Raw genomic sequence first — 18,047 nt, forward strand, 5'->3', positions numbered from 1 at the left:
GGTATAGCACAGGCAACGGCAATGCAAGCTTCACTCAAACAGGGAGCAGGTACAGCACAGGCAACAGCAGTGCAAGCTTCCCTTACACATGGAACAGGTACAGCACAGGCGGCAGCAGTGCAAGCTTCCCTCACACATAGATCAGGTACAGCACAGGCGGCAGCAGTGCAAGCTTCCCTCACACACGGAGCAGGTACAGCACAGCCAACGGCAATGCAAGCTTCACTCAAACACGGAGCAGGTACAGCACAGCCAACAGCAGTGCAAGCTTCCCTTACACATGGAACAGGTACAGCACCGACAGCAGCAGTGCAAGCTTCCCTCACACATAGATCAGGTACAGCACAGGCGGCAGCAGTGCAAGCTTCCCTCACACACGAAGCAGGTACAGCACAGCCACCAGCAGTGCAATCTTCCCTTACACATGGAACAGGTACAGCACCGACAGCAGCAGTGCAAGCTTCCCTCACACACAGATCAGGTACACCACAGGCAGCAGCAGTGCAAGCTTCCCTCACACATAGATCAGGTACAGCACAGGCGGCAGCAGTGCAAGCTTCCCTTACACATGGAACAGGTACAGCACCGACAGCAGCAGTGCAAGCTCCCCTCACACACCGTCACACACCCTCAGCTTCACACACCCTCACTCACCCTCACACACACACACACACACATACAACAACAAAAAGAAGAATAGAAATAAACTATCCTAATCCACACTCTAACTCCTAGATTGAAATCCTGAGTCCTAATTCACCCTACAAATACACCCTCAAGATACGCAACCGAAAGACATCCTAGAAAATAACAACCAAAGTAAAAATACGCGCAATTATGTTTTTCAAGCTTCAGGTCACCAAACTAACAATTATTAGGACAACAGAACACCAACAAAAGAACGAAGAAATCTCGGTCAGGATGCGAGGACGAGGATGTACAAACACAAAAGTAAAACAGCCTATTTTTAACTTGGGTAATAAACAAGCACTATTCATCCGGTAAATGAGACGGATTAAACACAATTGTCACGGGTTACACACAAAGCCGTAGGCATATAACAATAGCAGTTCATCGCACGGATTTACATCAAATATAGAAAACATATTACGCAAGTTGGATTCAGCGCTAACATCCCTTAGCCGCACTCTTCCCACACCCCCGCTACGCCCCCTCCCCTGCCTGCCGTGTCGAGTGGCTTCAGGTATCTTAGCCCCACGCAACGCCACTCAGCCACGCAACGCCATTCAGCCACGCAACGCCACTCAACCACGCAACGCCACTCACACACGCCACTCACACACGCAACGCCACTCACACACGCAACGCCACGCACACACGCAACGCCACGCACACACGCAACGCCACTCAGCCACGCAACGCCACTCAGCCACGCAACGCCACTCAGCCACGCAACGCCACTCAGCCACGCAACGCCACTCAGCCACGCAACGCCACTCAGCCACGCAACGCCACTCAGCCACGCAACGCCACTCAGCCACGCAACGCCACTCAGCCACGCAACGCCACTCAGCCACGCAACGCCACTCAGCCACGCAACGCCACTCAGCCACGCAACGCCACTCAGCCACGCAACGCCACTCAGCCACGCAACGCCACTCAACCACGCAACGCCACTCACACACGCCACTCACACACGCAACGCCACGCACACACGCAACGCCACGCACACACGCAACGCCACGCACACACGCAACGCCACTCAGCCACGCAACGCCACTCAGCCACGCAACGCCACTCAGCCACGCAACGCCACTCAGCCACGCAACGCCACTCAGCCACGCAACGCCACTCAGCCACGCAACGCCACGCAACGCCACTCAGCCACGCAACGCCACTCAGCCACGCAACGCCACTCAGCCACGCAACGCCACTCAGCCACGCAACGTCACTCAGCCGCGCACCGCCACTCAGCCGCGCACCGCCACTCAGCCGCGCAACGCCACTCAGCCGCGCAACGCCACTCAGCCGCGCAACGCCACTCAGCCGCGCAACGCCACTCAGCCGCGCAACGCCACTCAGCCGCGCAACGCCACTCAGCCACGCAACGCCACTCAGCCACGCAACGCCACTCAGCCACGCAACGCCACTCAGCCACGCAACGCCACTCAGCCACGCAACGCCACTCAGCCACGCAACGCCACTCAGCCACGCAACGCCACTCAGCCACGCAACGCCACTCAGCCACGCAACGCCACTCAGCCACGCAACGCCACTCAGCCACGCAACGCCACTCAGCCACGCAACGCCACTCAGCCACGCAACGCCACTCAGCCACGCAACGCCACTCAGCCACGCAACGCCACTCAGCCACGCAACGCCACTCAGCCACGCAACGCCACTCAGCCACGCAACGCCACTCAGCCACGCAACGCCACTCAGCCACGCAACGCCACTCAGCCACGCAACGCCACTCAGCCACGCAACGCCACTCAGCCACGCAACGCCACTCAGCCACGCAACGCCACTCAGCCACGCAACGCCACTCAGCCACGCAACGCCACTCAGCCACGCAACGCCACTCAGCCACGCAACGCCACTCAGCCACGCAACGCCACTCAGCCACGCAACGCCACTCAGCCACGCAACGCCACTCAGCCACGCAACGCCACTCAGCCACGCAACGCCACTCAGCCACGCAACGCCACTCAGCCACGCAACGCCACTCAGCCACGCAACGCCACTCAGCCACGCAACGCCACTCAGCCACGCAACGCCACTCAGCCACGCAACGCCACTCAGCCACGCAACGCCACTCAGCCACGCAACGCCACTCAGCCACGCAACGCCACTCAGCCACGCAACGCCACTCAGCCACGCAACGCCACTCAGCCACGCAACGCCACTCAGCCACGCAACGCCACTCAGCCACGCAACGCCACTCAGCCACGCAACGCCACTCAGCCACGCAACGCCACTCAGCCACGCAACGCCACTCAGCCACGCAACGCCACTCAGCCACGCAACGCCACTCAGCCACGCAACGCCACTCAGCCACGCAACGCCACTCAGCCACGCAACGCCACTCAGCCACGCAACGCCACTCAGCCACGCAACGCCACTCAGCCACGCAACGCCACTCAGCCACGCAACGCCACTCAGCCACGCAACGCCACTCAGCCACGCAACGCCACTCAGCCACGCAACGCCACTCAGCCACGCAACGCCACTCAGCCACGCAACGCCACTCAGCCACGCAACGCCACTCAGCCACGCAACGCCACTCAGCCACGCAACGCCACTCAGCCACGCAACGCCACTCAGCCACGCAACGCCACTCAGCCACGCAACGCCACTCAGCCACGCAACGCCACTCAGCCACGCAACGCCACTCAGCCACGCAACGCCACTCAGCCACGCAACGCCACTCAGCCACGCAACGCCACTCAGCCACGCAACGCCACTCAGCCACGCAACGCCACTCAGCCACGCAACGCCACTCAGCCACGCAACGCCACTCAGCCACGCAACGCCACTCAGCCACGCAACGCCACTCAGCCACGCAACGCCACTCAGCCACGCAACGCCACTCAGCCACGCAACGCCACTCAGCCACGCAACGCCACTCAGCCACGCAACGCCACTCAGCCACGCAACGCCACTCAGCCACGCAACGCCACTCAGCCACGCAACGCCACTCAGCCACGCAACGCCACTCAGCCACGCAACGCCACTCAGCCACGCAACGCCACTCAGCCACGCAACGCCACTCAGCCACGCAACGCCACTCAGCCACGCAACGCCACTCAGCCACGCAACGCCACTCAGCCACGCAACGCCACTCAGCCACGCAACGCCACTCAGCCACGCAACGCCACTCAGCCACGCAACGCCACTCAGCCACGCAACGCCACTCAGCCACGCAACGCCACTCACACACGCAACGCCACGCACACACAGACCGAAAACAATAATTACATTAACATCAATAAAAGGAAATGCATAAACAAAAGTATAAGAACTCACAAAGGCACTTTTTCATAATATGCAAATAAAATTGTCATTACCTGTCGATCGTAGCAGCTCATTCCCTGAAATGTAGAAAATATACAAAAAAACACAAAAAAGAGAACATACACAGTGCATACATAATACTTTTAACTACAACAAGCAACAAACAAAATAAATGAATAGCGGCGAAACAAGTCACATACGGGTACAAATGACACAAGCAAAAGCTAAGTCAGAGGAAAAATAAACATCACAGTGCCACCTCAGGCGAAACGAAACTACTGAAACTACATACCAGGAAGACACTAGCAAAGATTACTCAATGCATCCCGAAGAATCAACTTAAACACGAGCCAACATTCGCATAAAGATCAAGAAAAATTCAAAACCCATTTTTCAAACATATATCTTTTAGAACAGTACTAAAGGATATTGTAACTCAAAACTCGATAATACACAAGGCGCAATACAAATAAAACACTCATACATCCTAATAAAACATTATTAATACGTATATACACACACGTATTAATACATTCAAATTGATGTACTATTCATCCGGAGAATGGGACGGATTAAAAACAGTAGTCAACAGTTACACAAAAAAACGGACGCAACAGTTACACAAAAAAACGGACGCAAACAACAATAGCACTTCTTCACACGGAATTCCATCTAATATAAAGAAAATATGACGAAAAAAAAAAAAATCGGAAACAGTCAAATTTTTCTGAGGGAAATAAACAAGAACGATTCATCCGGAAAATGGGACGCATTGAATACAATAGTCGACAGTTACACAAAAAGAGATACGCATAACACAATAGCATTTATCCAGACGGAATTAGTTCGAATATAAGAAACATATTACGAACATAGAAATATTCAGTCACAAAAAGCTAACGAAAAATACATTACTTCACTGTACATGTCGTTCATACATTGCTAATAATACTACAGTCAGCATAGACACAAAGTTTCATTTCATACTTCAAGTACGTCAATAACAAATTATCCGACTACTTCAGCATCACACAAAAAGATAATGCAAACACAACTTACATCAATATATTAAAACACATTTAGCACTTCAGAATGAAACAAACACCTTTTGTACGTCAAATTACAAAAAAAATAAAATTAATACATTACATTACAGTTTAACAAAACATATGCATTACATATCGCCAATAAAAAACAACACTTTATGTTACATTACAAACATTTACAAATATTACGAGCGAAATAAATACATTTCGCAAGTATTTAACTTTAACATAGTATATATACTACATTACATTACATTAAAAGAAACTTAGGATTACATTCTTACCTGTCAAACGACGCAGCAACACCACAGGAACAAGAACACGCCTTCCGCGCACCAACATTCTCGATCTATGGGGAATTCCACCGTTGACGTATGCAAATCGGAACGCTACGTCAAAAACGTCGCGCTCCGATTGGCTAGAAAAAAACGTAAACAAAAAACACACACAACTCAAAAATAAACTAGACCGCTAAACATAGAAGACGTCGACGTGACGCTATACGTCGGCCATTTTTAAAAATAAATAAAAAACAGACTCCACAAACACGTTACAAAATATTAACACAGTTAGTACAAAACATACACACGAAAATTACATACTAATATACACATAAGACAGAAGTAATACAAAGGGGACATGTGACACCTTTGGTTAATAACAACACATTACTTAATTAATATTAACATATACACACACTCTTAACATCACCCTCACACAACAAAACTATCACACTCTTTCACACCCGCTCAGAAACGCTAACACAACATCTCCCTCATACACCATCACACACCTTCAGCCTCACACACACTTACTCACCCTCACACTCACACACTCACACACTCTCTGACGCAAACAACTTCACTCAGCCACGCAACGCCACTCAGCCACGCAACGCCACTCAGCCACGCAACGCCACTCAGCCACGCAACGCCACTCAGCCACGCAACGCCACTCAGCCACGCAACGCCACGCAACGCCACTCAGCCACGCAACTTAGCCACGCAACGTCACTCAGACACGCCCCGCCACTCAGCCACGCAACGCCACTCAGCCACGCAACGCCACTCAGCCACGCCCCGCCACTCAGCCACGCAACGCCACTCAGCCACGCAACGCCACTCACACGCGCAACGCCACTCACACGCGCAACGCCACTCAGCCACGCAACGCCACTCAGCCACGCAACGCCACTCAGCCACGCAACGCCACTCAGCCACGCAACGCCACTCAGCCACGCAACGCCACTCAGCCACGCAACGCCACTCAGCCACGCAACGCCACTCAACCACGCAACGCCACTCACACACGCAACGCCACGCACACACGCAACGCCACGCACACACGCAACGCCACGCACACACGCAACGCCACTCAGCCACGCAACGCCACTCAGCCACGCAACGCCACTCAGCCACGCAACGCCACTCAGCCACGCAACGCCACTCAGCCACGCAACGCCACTCAGCCACGCAACGCCACTCAGCCACGCAACGCCACTCAGCCACGCAACGCCACTCAGCCACGCAACGCCACTCAGCCACGCAACGCCACGCAACGCCACTCAGCCACGCAACGTCACTCAGACACGCACCGCCACTCAGCCACGCACCGCCACTCAGCCACGCACCGCCACTCAGCCACGCACCGCCACTCAGCCGCGCAACGCCACTCAGCCGCGCAACGCCACTCAGCCGCGCAACGCCACTCAGCCGCGCAACGCCACTCAGCCGCGCAACGCCACTCAGCCGCGCAACGCCACTCAGCCGCGCAACGCCACTCAGCCGCGCAACGCCACTCAGCCACGCAACGCCACTCAGCCACGCAACGCCACTCAGCCACGCAACGCCACTCAGCCACGCAACGCCACTCAGCCACGCAACGCCACTCAGCCACGCAACGCCACTCAGCCACGCAACGCCACTCAGCCACGCAACGCCACTCAGCCACGCAACGCCACTCAGCCACGCAACGCCACTCAGCCACGCAACGCCACTCAGCCACGCAACGCCACTCAGCCACGCAACGCCACTCAGCCACGCAACGCCACTCAGCCACGCAACGCCACTCAGCCACGCAACGCCACTCAGCCACGCAACGCCACTCAGCCACGCAACGCCACTCAGCCACGCAACGCCACTCAGCCACGCAACGCCACTCAGCCACGCAACGCCACTCAGCCACGCAACGCCACTCAGCCACGCAACGCCACTCAGCCACGCAACGCCACTCAGCCACGCAACGCCACTCAGCCACGCAACGCCACTCAGCCACGCAACGCCACTCAGCCACGCAACGCCACTCAGCCACGCAACGCCACTCAGCCACGCAACGCCACGCACGCCACTCACACACGCCACTCACACACGCAACGCCACGCACACACGCAACGCCACTCAGCCACGCAACGCCACTCAGCCACGCAACGCCACTCAGCCACGCAACGCCACTCAGCCACGCAACGCCACTCAGCCACGCAACGCCACTCAGCCACGCAACGCCACTCAGCCACGCAACGCCACTCAGCCACGCAACGCCACTCAGCCACGCAACGCCACTCAGCCACGCAACGCCACTCAGCCACGCAACGCCACTCAGCCACGCAACGCCACTCAGCCACGCAACGCCACTCAGCGCCACTCAGCCGCGCAACGCCACTCAGCCGCGCAACGCCACTCAGCCGCGCAACGCCACTCACCCGCGCAACGCCACTCACCCGCGCAACGCCACTCAGCCGCGCAACGCCACTCAGCCGCGCAACGCCACTCAGCCGCGCAACGCCACTCAGCCGCGCAACGCCACTCAGCCGCGCAACGCCACTCAGCCGCGCAACGCCACTCAGCCGCGCAACGCCACTCAGCCGCGCAACGCCACTCAGCCGCGCAACGCCACTCAGCCGCGCAACGCCACTCAGCCGCGCAACGCCACTCAGCCGCGCAACGCCACTCAGCCGCGCAACGCCACTCAGCCGCGCAACGCCACTCAGCCGCGCAACGCCACTCAGCCGCGCAACGCCACTCAGCCGCGCAACGCCACTCAGCCACGCAACGCCACTCAGCCACGCAACGCCACTCAGCCACGCAACGCCACTCAGCCACGCAACGCCACTCAGCCACGCAACGCCACTCAGCCACGCAACGCCACTCAGCCACGCAACGCCACTCAGCCACGCAACGCCACTCAGCCACGCAACGCCACTCAGCCACGCAACGCCACTCAGCCACGCAACGCCACTCAGCCACGCAACGCCACTCAGCCACGCAACGCCACTCAGCCACGCAACGCCACTCAGCCACGCAACGCCACTCAGCCACGCAACGCCACTCAGCCACGCAACGCCACTCAGCCACGCAACGCCACTCAGCCACGCAACGCCACTCAGCCACGCAACGCCACTCAGCCACGCAACGCCACTCAGCCACGCAACGCCACTCAGCCACGCAACGCCACTCAGCCACGCAACGCCACTCAGCCACGCAACGCCACTCAGCCACGCAACGCCACTCAGCCACGCAACGCCACTCAGCCACGCAACGCCACTCAGCCACGCAACGCCACTCAGCCACGCAACGCCACTCAGCCACGCAACGCCACTCAGCCACGCAACGCCACTCAGCCACGCAACGCCACTCAGCCACGCAACGCCACTCAGCCACGCAACGCCACTCAGCCACGCAACGCCACTCAGCCACGCAACGCCACTCAGCCACGCAACGCCACTCAGCCACGCAACGCCACTCAGCCACGCAACGCCACTCAGCCACGCAACGCCACTCAGCCACGCAACGCCACTCAGCCACGCAACGCCACTCAGCCACGCAACGCCACTCAGCCACGCAACGCCACTCAGCCACGCAACGCCACTCAGCCACGCAACGCCACTCAGCCACGCAACGCCACTCAGCCACGCAACGCCACTCAGCCACGCAACGCCACTCAGCCACGCAACGCCACTCAGCCACGCAACGCCACTCAGCCACGCAACGCCACTCAGCCACGCAACGCCACTCAGCCACGCAACGCCACTCAGCCACGCAACGCCACTCAGCCACGCAACGCCACTCAGCCACGCAACGCCACTCAGCCACGCAACGCCACTCAGCCACGCAACGCCACTCAGCCACGCAACGCCACTCAGCCACGCAACGCCACTCAGCCACGCAACGCCACTCAGCCACGCAACGCCACTCAGCCACGCAACGCCACTCAGCCACGCAACGCCACTCAGCCACGCAACGCCACTCAGCCACGCAACGCCACTCAGCCACGCAACGCCACTCAGCCACGCAACGCCACTCAGCCACGCAACGCCACTCAGCCACGCAACGCCACTCAGCCACGCAACGCCACTCAGCCACGCAACGCCACTCAGCCACGCAACGCCACTCAGCCACGCAACGCCACTCAGCCACGCAACGCCACTCAGCCACGCAACGCCACTCAGCCACGCAACGCCACTCAGCCACGCAACGCCACTCAGCCACGCAACGCCACTCAGCCACGCAACGCCACTCAGCCACGCAACGCCACTCAGCCACGCAACGCCACTCAGCCACGCAACGCCACTCAGCCACGCAACGCCACTCAGCCACGCAACGCCACTCAGCCACGCAACGCCACTCAGCCACGCAACGCCACTCAGCCACGCAACGCCACTCAGCCACGCAACGCCACTCAGCCACGCAACGCCACTCAGCCACGCAACGCCACTCAGCCACGCAACGCCACTCAGCCACGCAACGCCACTCAGCCACGCAACGCCACTCAGCCACGCAACGCCACTCAGCCACGCAACGCCACTCAGCCACGCAACGCCACTCAGCCACGCAACGCCACTCAGCCACGCAACGCCACTCAGCCACGCAACGCCACTCAGCCACGCAACGCCACTCAGCCACGCAACGCCACTCAGCCACGCAACGCCACTCAGCCACGCAACGCCACTCAGCCACGCAACGCCACTCAGCCACGCAACGCCACTCAGCCACGCAACGCCACTCAGCCACGCAACGCCACTCAGCCACGCAACGCCACTCAGCCACGCAACGCCACTCAGCCACGCAACGCCACTCAGCCACGCAACGCCACTCAGCCACGCAACGCCACTCAGCCACGCAACGCCACTCAGCCACGCAACGCCACTCAGCCACGCAACGCCACTCAGCCACGCAACGCCACTCAGCCACGCAACGCCACTCAGCCACGCAACGCCACTCAGCCACGCAACGCCACTCAGCCACGCAACGCCACTCAGCCACGCAACGCCACTCAGCCACGCAACGCCACTCAGCCACGCAACGCCACTCAGCCACGCAACGCCACTCAGCCACGCAACGCCACTCAGCCACGCAACGCCACTCAGCCACGCAACGCCACTCAGCCACGCAACGCCACTCACACACGCAACGCCACGCACACACAGACCGAAAACAATAATTACATTAACATCAATAAAAGGAAATGCATAAACAAAAGTATAAGAACTCACAAAGGCACTTTTTCATAATATGCAAATAAAATTGTCATTACCTGTCGATCGTAGCAGCTCATTCCCTGAAATGTAGAAAATATAAAAAAAAACACAAAAAAGAGAACATACACAGTGCATACATAATACTTTTAACTACAACAAGCAACAAACAAAATAAATGAATAGCGGCGAAACAAGTCACATACGGGTACAAATGACACAAGCAAAAGCTAAGTCAGAGGAAAAATAAACATCACAGTGCCACCTCAGGCGAAACGAAACTACTGAAACTACATACCAGGAAGACACTAGCAAAGATTACTCAATGCATCCCGAAGAATCAACTTAAACACGAGCCAACATTCGCATAAAGATCAAGAAAAATTCAAAACCCATTTTTCAAACATATATCTTTTAGAACAGTACTAAAGGATATTGTAACTCAAAACTCGATAATACACAAGGCGCAATACAAATAAAACACTCATACATCCTAATAAAACATTATTAATACGTATATACACACACGTATTAATACATTCAAATTGATGTACTATTCATCCAGAGAATGGGACGGATTAAAAACAGTAGTCAACAGTTACACAAAAAAACGGACGCAAACAACAATAGCACTTCTTCACACGGAATTCCATCTAATATAAAGAAAATATGACGGAAAAAAAAAAATCGGAAACAGTCAAATTTTTCTGAGGGAAATAAACTAGAACGATTCATCCGGAAAATGGGACGCATTGAATACAATAGTCGACAGTTACACAAAAAGAGATACGCATAACACAATAGCATTTATCCAGACGGAATTAGTTCGAATATAAGAAACATATTACGAACATAGAAATATTCAGTCACAAAAAGCTAACGCTAACCTCACCCTCAACACCTCACCCACCCTCACCCTCAGTCAGCCTGAACATCACTCAACCTCAACTCCTCACTCACCCTCAACACCTCACTCACCCTCAACACCTGACTCACCATCACTCACACTCATCCTCACTCACACTCAACACCTCACCCTCACTCACTCACCCTCAACTCCTCACTCACCCTCACTCTCACTCATCCTCACTCAACCACCCTCAACTTCACTCACCCTCAACGCCTCACCCAACACCTCACCTTCACTCACCATCAACATCTCACCCTCACTCACCCACAAACATCAGCCTCAACACCTCACCCTCAAAACCTCAACCTCAACACCTCACCCTCAACACCTCACCCTCACTCACTCTCACTCACCCTCACCCTCACTCACCCTCACTCACACTCACTCACACTCAGTCACCCTCACTCACACTCAGTCACCCTCACTCACCCTCACTCACCCTCAAACCCTCACTCACCCTCACTCATCCTCACTCACCCTCAACACCTCACCCTCACCCTCACCCACCCTCAACCCCTCACCCTAACTCACAATAACACTCCCTCAACCTCACCCTCACTCACTCTCACTCTCACTCACCCTCAACACCTCACTCACCATCAACACCTCACTCACACTAAACTCCTCACTCACCCCCACCCTCACTCACCCTCAACACCTCACCCTCACACAGTGCAATAGGTCTCACAGGATTTTTAGTTACAGCTTTTACAATTGTTTATTGCTTTTTTGATTTGTAATTGTTTAGCATTGGCAAAAAAAAAAAAAATGCAAAAGATTTACAACAAAAAACACATAAACAATTCTAAATGCACTAACTCTAATGCTGCGAGACCTATTGCATTTCAAATGCTTGTTGGGGGGTGGTATTGTACCCCACTATGCCCACGTGTGCCCCATTAGCTTAGACCACCACCAGCCCCTTCCCCCCCCCCTGGGAGGGTCCTTAACACTTTTCACTGGAGTTGTTTGCACACTGCTCGCGTGCACCAGTCCCCCAATGCACTCTGGTACTGACGATGCACAACTCGCATTTCTAAAGATTTTACCGTCAAACAAATCCCAGCATTTTCACTGCTGGGCAGTCGTTGTCTACTGCTCTCACTTTGCCTGTAGGCCAGTGGGGGTGTAGTTATCTCTCTTCCTGTAGGCCAGTCGGTGTGTAGTTATCTCTCTTCCTGTAGGCCAGTGTGGGTGTAGTTCTCTCTCTCCTCCTGTAGGCCAGTCGGTGTGTAGTTCTCTCTCTCCTCCTGTAGGCCAGTCGGTGTGTAGTTCTCTCTCTCTTCCTGTAGGCCAGTGGGGGTGTAGTTATCTCTCTTCCTGTAGGCCAGTCGGTGTGTAGTTATCTCTCTTCCTGTAGGCCAGTGTGGGTGTAGTTCTCTCTCTCCTCCTGTAGGCCAGTCGGTGTGTAGTTCTCTCTCTCCTCCTGTAGGCCAGTCGGTGTGTAGTTCTCTCTCTCTTCCTGTAGGCCAGTGGGGGTGTAGTTATCTCTCTTCCTGTAGGCCAGTCGGTGTGTAGTTATCTCTCTTCCTGTAGGCCAGTGTGGGTGTAGTTCTCTCTCTCCTCCTGTAGGCCAGTTGGTGTGTAGTTCTCTCTCTCTTCCTGTAGGCCAGTGGGGGTGTAGTTATCTCTCCTCCTGTAGGCCAGTTGGTGTGTAGTTCTTTCTCTCTTCTTGTAGGCCAGTGGGGGTGTAGTTATCTCTCTTCCTGTAGGCCAGTTGGTGTGTAGTTCTTTCTCTTCCTGCAGGCCACTGCGGATCTAGTGTTCTTACTATCAGTGGAGGCCGGCACGGCTCTCGGGAGGCGGGGCGCGCACGGTGGGGCAAGGGAGGGGCGCAGGTCGCAATGAACAAAAAAAAAAGATTAAAACATAACTTGTTGCCGGGTCCTGCGTCTCTGCTCCTGCGTTTGACTCCAGGAACAGGAAGCGCAGCCAGGCTCCCCTGACCAATCACAACGCTGCAACGTTGTGATTGGTCGGAGCACCTTGACACGGCGCTCAGCCAGGGGCTGGTGGGGTGGGCATGTTCTCCACGCAGGCCGTACTGCAGCCGGCATGGAGAACACTGAAAGTGCATATGACTGGTTTGGGCGGGGGCCGGCCAAACAGTCATTGCACACTCAGAAGGGTTGTACCCTCCCCCCCCCCCTGCTCTGCAGCCCCTCCTGCCGCATCACACAAAGCTGCCGCAGCAGGAGGACAACATAAAATGATAATAACATTACATTATTATTTTCTTTTTTCCTTTCTTTTGCTGCTTCAAGGCAGTGGGGTGACGCTCCTCCTCCTTAGTGGAGGAGCCGCCACTGCAGTTACTATTCTCACTTTCCCTGTAGGCCAGTCTGGCTTTATTCTCTCATTTTCCCCGCAGGCTAGTCCGGCTGTGCAGTCAGTCCGGCGCCGGTTCTCTCACTCTGCATGGAGGTCAGTCTGGCTGTTACGGACTAGCCTACATTCCCTCTGCTAGCCTGCTGTCAGGCGGCCGTGCCATGAGCAGTGCATGTCTCTTAGCCCCGCTCGCCCCCAGCAGGTAATGTCCTCGCTTCCCCAGAGAATTCCCTCTGTATGAGAGGGTGAGGCCTCCGCACCTGGTGCCAGGGACACACCCTTTGGAATACACACCGGAAGCTCCCAGCGATCACTATTCTCACACACATGTCCTCCTAGTTGTTGAGTATCTGGGGCAGGTAACACAAGCTGCCTGCGCATCGAAGCCGGGGCGCTGGGACCCGAGAGGGGCTTTTGTTCTCGGGCTGCGCACCGGCTCCCTGGGGCATCGCCCTCACTAAAGAGGCCTTTTCACAAGTACACCACGTGCAGTCCCAGGTGCCACGCCCCACCCGCCTGATCTGGAGCAGAGGATTCTCTTACTGCCTGTACCTGCCCAAGGTCACACAGGCTGACTGCAGCACCCCTGCACCTGAGAGGCTAATAAAGCGCACACTCAGGACAGGCGTGTGGAATATCCTGGAAACAAAGCCAGTCCTCGAACCGCACACGTAGGAAGCTGGCTCTGTATATGATATGGCAGAGTCCAGAGAGTCCCCAAAAGTGTACAAGGCTCAATGTAAAACCCAAAGTGCTCTATAAGTGGTAGTGTGGGCGAGCAGCCTTCGGCCTAACACAGAGGAGTGTAAGACACTTATTGCACAACAGTGATCAATAATGCACACGACACAGGAGATCCAGACCAATTTTAGAAAATGTCACTTAGTGCGAAGACCCACGCCTTAGTAATCAGGTTAGTATGTTTTCTAAAAAAATACTTTTCACTTTGAAACATCCGCACTTAAACACTTTTTCACACAGTCCAATGTTATCCTAAGGGGACAAAATATTGTGGTTATACAGGTAAGTGTTTAACTCAAAAAGTCAGTCTTCAGAGCCAAAAGTCAGCAAAGGCCAGGGGTCAGGTCAGTACCAAAACTGCACCACCAGCGGCAGAGGAGTGGCCGGGTCCAGGGTGCGAATTCGACATCTGGCGTCCAATGCTTTTCAATGAGGATCTTCCTGACGGCAAAAAGGCTGCAGGAGGAAGGCCAACAACAGAAGAGCCAAGTTAGGATGTAGGGGGTTGTAGGGGCACCGTCGGTTTAGCTCACCAAGGTCCAGGGGCTTCAGATGCATGTGTGCCTTTCGACGTCGGGAGTCTTCTTATTGGAGCCGGTCACTATCAATCAATCAGAGCATTTGTAAAGCGCACTACTTACCCGCGAGGGTCTCAAGGCGCTGGGGGAGAGGGGTGCTGCTACTGCTCGACTAGCCAGGTCTTGAGTAGCCTCCTGAAGGTCAGAAGGTCCTGGGTCTGCCGTACGAGGATGGGGAGGGTGTTCCAGGACTTGGCAGCGAGGTGGGAGAACGATCTGCCGCCGGTGGTCGCTCTTCGGATGCAGGGGGATGGTGGCGAGGTCAGCGGAGCGGAGCTGGCAGTTCGGGGTGAGCCACTTTGACTCAGGCCATGGGCTTTGGGTGCAGAGTGAGCTGGAGGCGCAGATCCACCTGGATCCTGAGTCTTTAGAGTCGGTTTCTTCTGGACAGGGCCGCTATCCACAGGAGATTGGAGTCTTTATTGAAGACCGCAGTCCTCCCATGGGTTTCAGAGGTCACTGTTGCAAGACAGGTCGCCGGGTCGTCGAAGCAGGACACAGGCCAGTAGGGCTAGGGCCAAGGCAGTTGTCTTCTGGCTTCTGCTGTAAGGTCTCATCTATTTTTTTTGGTCATCGCAGATCTGAAGGCCAGGTCTGGGGGAGCCACCTAAATACTACATTTATTAGGCAATTTAGGGGAGTAGCAGGTAGGGCCAATGGGCACCTTACCTGAGGTGAATACACCCTCTGTTATGCCACCCTCCTTTGGGAGGGGGGCATATACCTGGCTCTGATCTTCAAGATGGCGGGGACTGAATGTTGTGCTTCTCCTCGCTTCCCCAACCTTCGTGTTAATCATGCCCACAGTGCAGTTTTTCCCCCAAAGACAACTTTAATTTTTAGGGAATAAAGAAAACTGTAAATATATGAATATATTGCACATATCTGAGGCCCAACATCATACAAACGTGACAGGCACAATGTGTGATATTGGTGACATATGTCCAGACATATAGGATGGGAGAATGACCATGAGTCGCCATAGGACACATCACCTCTTCTGCAAACTGTGATAAACAACGGCGGGCCACGGGTACCACATCTCACTGTGAGTTTCAACAATTAAGGGTCCCATGCACTACTTACCCAGTACCTGCCATTGTTTGATACCACTGTCCAGCAGACATAAATAGATCCACAAATGGAAAGGTGCACCCGGAGAAAAGTTGTAGTCCATAAAGATCCAATAAAATATTGCAAAATATCCATGTAATGATTTTCTTTATTTTTAATCCATACATGTGAAGTGAACATCCAGCTAATGTCCACTTCACATATATGGATTGAAAATACAGAAAATAATTAAACTGATATTTCGCAATATTTTATTAGATCTTTATGGACTACAACTTTTCCCCAGGTGCACCTTTCCATTTTTGTTTCTTCTGCAAACGGTGTCCTTTTAAGCAGATTGTATCTAAAACAGGTAAACTGCATGTCATCTTTTGAAATAATATTTACCATCTCACTCATTCTCAGTGCTGTTCTCCTTTTTCCTGCAGGACTCCCCCAGGACGTACAGCTGTGGGGGGGAGCACACCCCAAGCCCGATAGGCAGCCGGATCCCCCTTGTGTCCCAGCCACTGCTGGCGGGGGTGCCTGGCCTCTCGGCCGTGGCGGCGGTGGAGGAAGGGGGCCACACCATCGCCTTTCTTGGAGACACGGAGGGCAGCCTGCACAAGGTGAGTGATTGTCTGGCTCCTGCAGATGTGATCCACGCCTGATAACCCGCACAAGGTGTGTGAGTGTCTGGCACCTGCGATGCACGCCCGATAACCCGCACAAGGTGAGTGAGTGTCTGACAACTGCAGATGTGATCCACGCCTGATAACCCGCACAAGGTGAGTGAGTGTCTGGCACCTGCACATGTGATGCACGCCTGATAACCTGCACAAGGTGTGTGAGTGTCTGGCACCTGCGATGCACGCCCGATAACCCGCACAAGGTGAGTGAGTGTCTGACACCTGCAGATGTGATCCACGCCCGATAACCCGCACAAGGTGAGTGAGTGTCTGACACCTGCAGATGTGATGAACGCCCGATAACCCGCACATGGTGAGTGGGTGTGTGCCACCTGCAGATGTGATGCACGCCTGATAACCCGCACAAGGTGAGTGAGTGTCTGACACCTGCAGATGTGATGAACGCCTGATAACCCGCACACGGTGAGTGAGTGTCATAACCTGCACAAGGTGAGTGAGTGTCTGCCACCTGCAGATGTGATGCACGCCCGATAACCCGCACAAGGTGAGTGAGTGTCTGACACCTGCAGATGTGATGCACGCCCGATAACCCGCACAAGGTGAGTGAGTGTCTGACACCTGCAGATGTGATGCAAGCCTGATAACCCGCACAAGGTGAGTGAGTGTCTGACACCTGCAGATGTGATGCAAGCCTGATAACCCGCACAAGGTAAGTGAGTGTCTGGCTCCTGTAGACGTGCACGCCCACTGTAAGTACATGTGGCAGCCCGCACAAAGTGAGTGTGCCCCATGACCTGCTTGTAGTGCAGCTTGTATGAAGCAATGGTGCCCCTTGACCTGCCTGTGACATCTGCAAATGGTAAGCATACCCTGCAGTTTGCAAATGGTAAGCGTGCCTGGCTGACTGCAAATGGTAAGCATGCCTGGCTGACTGCAAATGATAAACGTGCCCGGCTGACATGCAAATGGTAAGCGTGTCCGACTGCCTGCAAATGGTGAGATTGCTGAGCTGCCTTCAAATGGTAACCTTGCTGGGCTGCCTGCAAATGGTAAGCGTGCCTGGCTGCCTGCAAATGGTAAGCGTACCTAGCTAACCTGCAAATGGTAAGCATGCCCAGCTGCCTGCGAGTGCTTAGCATGTCCAGCAGCCTGCACACGGAAAGCGTGCTCGGCTGCCTGAAAGTGGTCGGAATGCCCAGCTGCCTACAAATGGTAAGCATGTTCAATATATGGTAAGCGTGCCTGGCTGCCTGCAAATGGTAAGCGTGCCTGGCTGCCTGCAAATGGTAAGCGTGC

The 18,047-nt window shown here is 55.0% G+C and overlaps 1 protein-coding gene across 1 annotated transcript in view; it reads left to right on the plus strand.

Moving 5' to 3' along the window:
• Positions 1 to 18,047, plus strand: part of PLXNB3 (plexin B3) — a 374,309-nt gene that overhangs the window by 242,309 nt on the left and 113,953 nt on the right. The window contains exon 5 of the mRNA XM_078664580.1: positions 16,551 to 16,730. Within this exon, the coding sequence (XP_078520706.1) occupies positions 16,551 to 16,730 (180 nt within the window). The remainder of the gene's footprint in view (positions 1 to 16,550; positions 16,731 to 18,047) is intronic.

Source organism: Lissotriton helveticus, chromosome 10, assembly GCF_964261635.1.
Source record: "Lissotriton helveticus chromosome 10, aLisHel1.1, whole genome shotgun sequence".
In the NCBI taxonomy this organism is placed as follows: domain Eukaryota; kingdom Metazoa; phylum Chordata; class Amphibia; order Caudata; family Salamandridae; genus Lissotriton; species Lissotriton helveticus.